The 6,301-nt window shown below is 50.4% G+C and overlaps 2 protein-coding genes across 2 annotated transcripts; both read right to left on the bottom strand.

The window, feature by feature from the left end:
* Window positions 1-85: 85 nt before the first annotated feature.
* AK88_05430 (uncharacterized protein) lies at window positions 86-673 on the bottom strand (the record flags this gene model as incomplete). The annotated part of the gene is made up of 1 exon (XM_012483032.1): window positions 86-673. A coding segment is annotated over one exon (588 nt), but the record flags the coding sequence as incomplete, so codon positions are not given.
* A 361-nt stretch (window positions 674-1,034) lies between these two features.
* On the bottom strand, window positions 1,035-6,279 carry AK88_05429 (uncharacterized protein; the record flags this gene model as incomplete). Its single annotated transcript, XM_012483031.1, has 5 exons — window positions 1,035-1,345; window positions 2,057-2,786; window positions 2,959-4,179; window positions 4,761-4,993; window positions 5,493-6,279. 5 exons carry the CDS (start codon window positions 6,277-6,279, stop codon window positions 1,035-1,037), a joined length of 3,282 nt encoding a protein of 1,093 aa, XP_012338454.1.
* Window positions 6,280-6,301: the final 22 nt, after the last annotated feature.

Raw genomic sequence — 6,301 nt, 5'->3', positions numbered from 1 at the left:
GGGTACCTGGTCCATATGATCCTCCTACATTGCTTTTTCCTTCGGGCAGTTCTATGCCCAGTTCGAGGCCGCCAGTGCCACTTACGCCCGCGGCTCCACCTCGTTCAGCTTGCGCACTTGGTCCTGTAGGAGCACCTGCAGCACCAGTTCTAGTGCTGGCTGCACGTCGGCCCCCACCGATTATTGCATGACACTGTTCACTGTCGTCGTCTTTCTTTTTCCCATCGACCATGCAGTAATCGGCACTACCGAAAGGATCCGTATTATTATCACCATTCGCTGCGGAAACAATATCTGTGCCCTTTGTGGCGCGATCGTCATCGTGCGGTTTAGGTGCCGTAGTATCTGGCGCCACCGGAACAGTCTGCGCAGTACCAGGGTCTCCCTTGGCACCATCACCAGATGTTCCCGTAGTTGCTCCTGTTCCTGCTGTCTCTGTTCCTGTTGATGGTGTTGGTGTCGGCTGTGTGTGGATTGGAGTGGACGCGTGCGCACCTCCGTCTTTGTCCGTTGTTTCTGCTATTGTGGACCCTGCTCGCGCTGGCTCCGATGCGTCCTTACTTCTTTTAACATGTTCACCTATAAGTTCAAGCGGAAAGAAGGACGAAAAGAATATGCATGAAACTGAAATTTTACGAGTTGGTTGGGCCCATGGTTCACGGTGGTTGATCATGCTGCGTTGACCACGGTCCGTCGCTGGATGGTTGTGCACACCGTCGGCTACACGTGGATCGAGCACGGTCCGTTGACCACACGGTAGGCCACACGGTTGGTGCGTGCGGTCGTTTCACGGGTGACCGCCGCTCGGGTGACGAGGCAGGGATGGGGCAGGAGGACTGCCGGGGCAGGAGGACTGCCGGGGCAGGAGGACTGCCGGGGCAGGAGGACTGCCGGGGCAGGGTGGTTACGGTGCACCCGGGAAAAGACTCTCTCTCTGCCACACACAACACACACACACAGTGTGTGTGTCTCTGTCGACGTCTATGTCTCTACGTCTACATCCAGCGGCCGACCCATCGGTCTTCCGCTCACTCTCATTGCCTTTGTTTGTTCTCTGTCCTGAAATTGTTGTTTGTTTTTTTTTTTTTGTGTTTTTTTTTGTTCTCTCGTTCTTTGTTCTCATCGGACTCACTACCTGGGGTACCACTTCCTGAGCATCCAGTGGATGAGGAATCTACGAAGCTGATTGTGACGCTTACATTATGGTCACCTACTTTCTTATTCTCAGTGTGTGTCTGCGTCCCACATGTAGACTTGTTGTCGGATACAACGTTCTTACCTGGGGCTTTCGTCGTAGCAGCGTCTGCTCCCCCAGTACTGCCCGTACCTCCACCTGTTCCAGTACCTGAGCTTGATTGCGGGGGAGGTGGGGGTTGTGGTCCTGGCTGTGACTTCGGAACGGGTGGTGATTGTGGTGCTGATGGTAGCTGTGGTGGTGGTGGCGGTTCTGGGTTGTTGCCTCCTGCAAATGAAGCAAGGAAGATACACGACAAAATGATACAAAAAAACGACACAAAGTGGTACAGAAAGAAGGGGCGGGACGTGTTAGAAGAAGAAAAAGAAAGAGAGAAAGGAACGAAGTGGGTTGGGTGGGATGGATTAGGTACGTTGGCCGGACGGTTAGTACACTTTTATTTGTTGCCGTCATCTCGGCGCTCCATGCGTCGTCCATCGTCCGCCGTCCTGTGCCTCGGCGCCGCTACACAGTGGCCGCTGCCGCTACATACTGGTAGCTACATAGTCGTCGTCGCTACCGCTGCCGTCGTGGCCGCTCCACACTCTTCTACACAGTGGCCAACGCTGCCACCGGTACGCTCGTCGCGCCCGTCATGGCCGATCAACGTCAACGAAGTCGTTTGCTGCGCTCGACTCAGCGAAGGGACCGTGCGTGGTGTTGTTGTGTTGTGGTGGCGGCATCCATATGCGTCGGTATCGGTGGCGGCCGTGTGCGTATTCGTGTGCGGCCATATCGGTACTGAGCGGCCGTGCCATGCGTAGTGGGTCATATGATACGTATTCGGCAGCATGGGTAGCTTCCATATATTCGTGTTCTTACCTATGCGGTTTACAATTTTTTCCTCTATTTTCTTTTTCACTTTTTCCACTGCTTTCTTCGTGTCCTTTACTACCTGCTTCTCCATGGTTTTTACTTCAGGGATTTTCGTTTCGTCCACTTTTCCGCTGCCATCTTCGCTCTCCCTCCCGGCTGTATACGTCTGCCACTCCTGTTCAGAGGGCATCTGTTTCTCTATGTGTGCTATTTCTCCCATTATTCCTTGGTCTACTAACCATTCTGCTATGTATCCATCTATTATTCCGGGTGTCCTCCAACTGCCTTTGTACCCACATTGTGTGCATCTGCCATCCATAACGGGACCCGAGATTGTCACTGCACCAGTTTCTTCCTCTTTGCCCATTTTGTGGAATGTTTTCCAGGCATATTCTACACCCCTCTTCCATCCTCGATTATATTTACAGTAAAGATGTTTCAGCATGTATCCAAATACATTCGCTACCTCACACCGGAACCGTTGCGTCATTCTATCTGTCTTTCCATTACTCCCATCCATTACCTCTGTGTTCGCAAAGAATAGCGCAGTACTCATAAGTCTGCACCGTACGACGTCTGCTACCGTTTGCCCCGTATAATAGTCTTTCCCGTTGCCGAAATCATCCCAACCAGAATTATCACAGTTGGCACCGTATGCATCCATCTGGTCCGTGTTCTTCTCCATATAATCAATAAATTCCTGCAATACGGTCTTCATTTGTTCCATGTCATCACTCTGTATTATGCACATGGTAATAGAGACATGCTCATGTTCATGTATCGAGTCTATATCTTTCCTCCTCTATACATGTACACCCCCTGTATGTATATATAGCTTATGAATAATTTCTCCTTGTACCCTCTATGTCTGTCACCCCCCTTTTCGTGCTGCGTATACAGTAACTTACACTGTAATGACTAATCACGTGCACTGGCCGTCGCTTGTGTTCCAATATGCTCTTCCATGGACAATCCTCTTCTTTGGTCGTCGTTTTCCCCTTCTCTGCGGCACCGGGACCATCCTTACCAGTCTTACCACCACCACCAACAGATGTCGTCGTCGTTGCCCCCGGTCCCGTGGTCGTGGGTTTCCCATCCGTCGTTGCCACCGCTGTTGATGCCGGTTGCGGCGCTACTGGTTTGACAGGTTTCTTTCCTCCGTCGACGGGTGGTGGTGCTGGTTTGGCTGCTGCTGGTTTGGCCGGGGCCGGTTTGCTGTTGCCACCGGGTTTGGCGGCGGCTGGTTCGACTGACGGTGTGGAGGATACTCCCGAGGATCCTGGTCGAGTAGGTGTCGGTTGTGCTGACTTCGCGTTGCCTGCCCCACTGGGATTAACGTTCTGGACTTTCGGAGTTTTAGCTTGTGGATTCACTCTGTCCTGCACGTTCTTGACCTGTGCCTTTATCTTCTTCTCTATATCACATTTCTCCATGGATGACCCTGTTTGTTGGATGTCTTCTAACACCTTCTGTAGGAGCGCAAGGGAAGCACTATCCGCCCAGTGTTTTATGCGTGTCATGAGCTCAGAGTTCGTCGGTGTCGCGCCGGATGTTGCAGTACATTGTGCTTCACTCTTCTGGCGTCTGTCGTGCTCTGGCCAAGCACACGTCTGCCCCGAGCCGTATGTACTGGTCGCCGTGCCTCCTGGCAAACCCTCCTTCCATTCGTCCAGACGCTGCTGTAGGCCTGGTCCAATACCTCCTACTCCGAATATGACTTCCCCATAGTCCCACCCCTCACAAACCCCAGGTTCATATTGCGTTTGCCCTGGTGTATCCGGTTTCTGCAGTTGTGCCTGAACCTTCTTTATTACGTCCTGGTGGTCAGTAGTTTTCCCATACACCTGTAGTAAAACCTCAGTCGCAAGTGTACATCTTAAATATTCCATAAACATGTCTCCGCTGCTGTCATGCACCAGTCTTTTTGTGCAATTGCCCGTACTGCAACTGTATCCCTTTATGTATAACATAATGTTCACAATGTCCATACACCTGCTCTTGCATGTGGACATATTTGGCTGCGCTCCGGTATATATACTTCCACAAATACCAGCGTTGAGGCCTCTACCTTGGCTGATCGTCTGTGTTAAGTCCTGGAATATTCCGGCAACATCCTTCATTAATTGTTGCTGCGGATAGAAGAATCGATGTGTGCGTGTACATATTCGTTATGCCTGTGTTCTCTTAAATCCATCTACATTTAATCACACCTCTGTTCAGATGCATGCAGTCTCCGTGAACTGTATGTGTGCTGAGCATGCCCCCCTTACTTTACGACATTTATATAAATAGTCTATGCGCACACATACAGGTTGCAAAGTAGCATGTACATATATTCCTGTCCAAAGTGCACTATTGCCCTGCGTCCGGAATGTTGTGTACAATGGAACTTACCCAATATGTGTTCCCACGCGTTATTCCGTTTCTCTGTAGATACTCCTCCCATGACCCTAGAAAGGGCAGTATGTGCTGGTCATTTTCGCGGAGCATATTGAACACTTTATTATTCCCTTCTTAAAAAAAAAGTACGACTACTACTACTACTATTACTACTATCGCTGAATAACAACAACAACAACAAAAAAAATTATACACTCCCCCCTTTCTACACCGGTCTCCACTAAACGCCTGTCACACACACTGGCTGTCTCTGCGTACACCTAAAACCCCGCAGTATAACAACATCAAGTGCTTCTGCCGTCGTTGCCACCGGTTTCGCCGCTAATGGTTTGGCTGGTGCGTTGTCGTTTTGCTTAGGGGCGGGTTTGCTAACGGTGTTCTCATTTCCCGATTTGCCTACTCCTGGTGATGACGGCGTTTCCTCTGCTGGTCTGGCTGGTAATACTGGAGCCGCCGGTAGTTGCGCCTTCTCAGTACTTTGGTCCTTAGTACTGGCGTCCGTTGACTTCTTGCCGTCCTCGTTTTTCTTCTTGGCTTCCGCTGCTGAAAAAAGGAGAAGGAAGACAAAATGGTACAAAGATGATAAAAAAAAAAAGGGACACAAGTGGTACAGCAATGGCCGGACAGTGTTAGAAGCAAAAAGAAGAAAGGAAGGAAAAGCATGGTGGGTGGCGCACTCGGTGGACTGCGTACTCGGTGAACTGGGTTGCGATGGTAGCCGTGCAACTTTTATGTTGTTGTTGCCGTTACGCTCCTGCATCGTGCTGTCCCTCGTGGTCGCTACTGCTACCGTGTTGGCCGCGCCGCTCAACCGAAGTGGGGGCAGCGAAGTGGCCGCCCTGTGCTGTTGTGCTGTTCCCCCCCGCGTGTGCGTTGTTGTTCGCGCGTGCGTTGTTGTCGCCGCGTGTTGTTGTGGCGGCATGCCTAGCATCCGTGCTTTTCGTACGGTACGTATGTGGCCGTAGTCAGTCGTGCCATTCGTATTGGGCCCTATGCGGTCGTATCCGTATCAGCGGTATCGGCCGTATATGCGTATTCTTACGAGTCGTATTCGTATCTTTACCTTTATCTTGTTCACTTTTCTTTTTTTCAATTTCTTCGTCTATTTTTGCTGTCACTTCCTGAATTGCCGCCTGCGTTTTTTGTACTATCTCCTTTTCCGTTTTTGTTACTTCAGGGATATTTTTCCAGTCCACGTTTCCGTTGCCATCAGTCCTCCCCGGACCCGACTTATAGTCCTTCCACTGCATAGCGCAGTGCGCGGTACGCTCCAATTGTCCTATTTTGTGCATTAGGTTCCCCTCATGTATTAACAACTGTGCCATGTGTCCGTTTACTACTCTCACTACCGGGTTCTTAATGTCATAGCCACATTCTGTGCACCTTGCGTCAATTACAGGACCTCTGTCTGCTCCCTTAATTCCTCCAGGGTCTCCCATGGATTTCACTGTTTTCCAGGCATACTTTATGCCTCTTGTCCAGGCTGTCTTATGTGCACAATACTTGTGGTGCAGTATATACCCAAAAGCGTTAACTACGTCGCATCTCAGTCTCTCCTCGTCTGCACTCATATGCGCACTTCCCCCGTTCGCGTTCTTGTGTTGTGTGTTGTCACCGTTCGCAAACCACAATGCTCGTGTCAGGAGTCTGCACCGTACTACGTCCGCTACTGTTTGCTCCTTGTAATAGATGTCGTCCTGGTCTATATCGTTCCAACCTGTATTATAACAATTCGCCCCTAAGGCATGCACCGTGCCGTATGGATCTTCCATGTAATCCATAAAATCATGCAACACGTCCTTCATTCTTTCCAGTTCTTCCTTCTGCATTATGTACATAGAGAACACATGA

The sequence above is a fragment of the Plasmodium fragile genome (genome assembly GCF_000956335.1).
Source record: "Plasmodium fragile strain nilgiri unplaced genomic scaffold supercont1.131, whole genome shotgun sequence".
NCBI classification, from domain to species: domain Eukaryota; phylum Apicomplexa; class Aconoidasida; order Haemosporida; family Plasmodiidae; genus Plasmodium; species Plasmodium fragile.
Note: the sequence above shows the minus strand (reverse complement) of the source record. Positions and strands in the feature narration are given on the sequence as shown.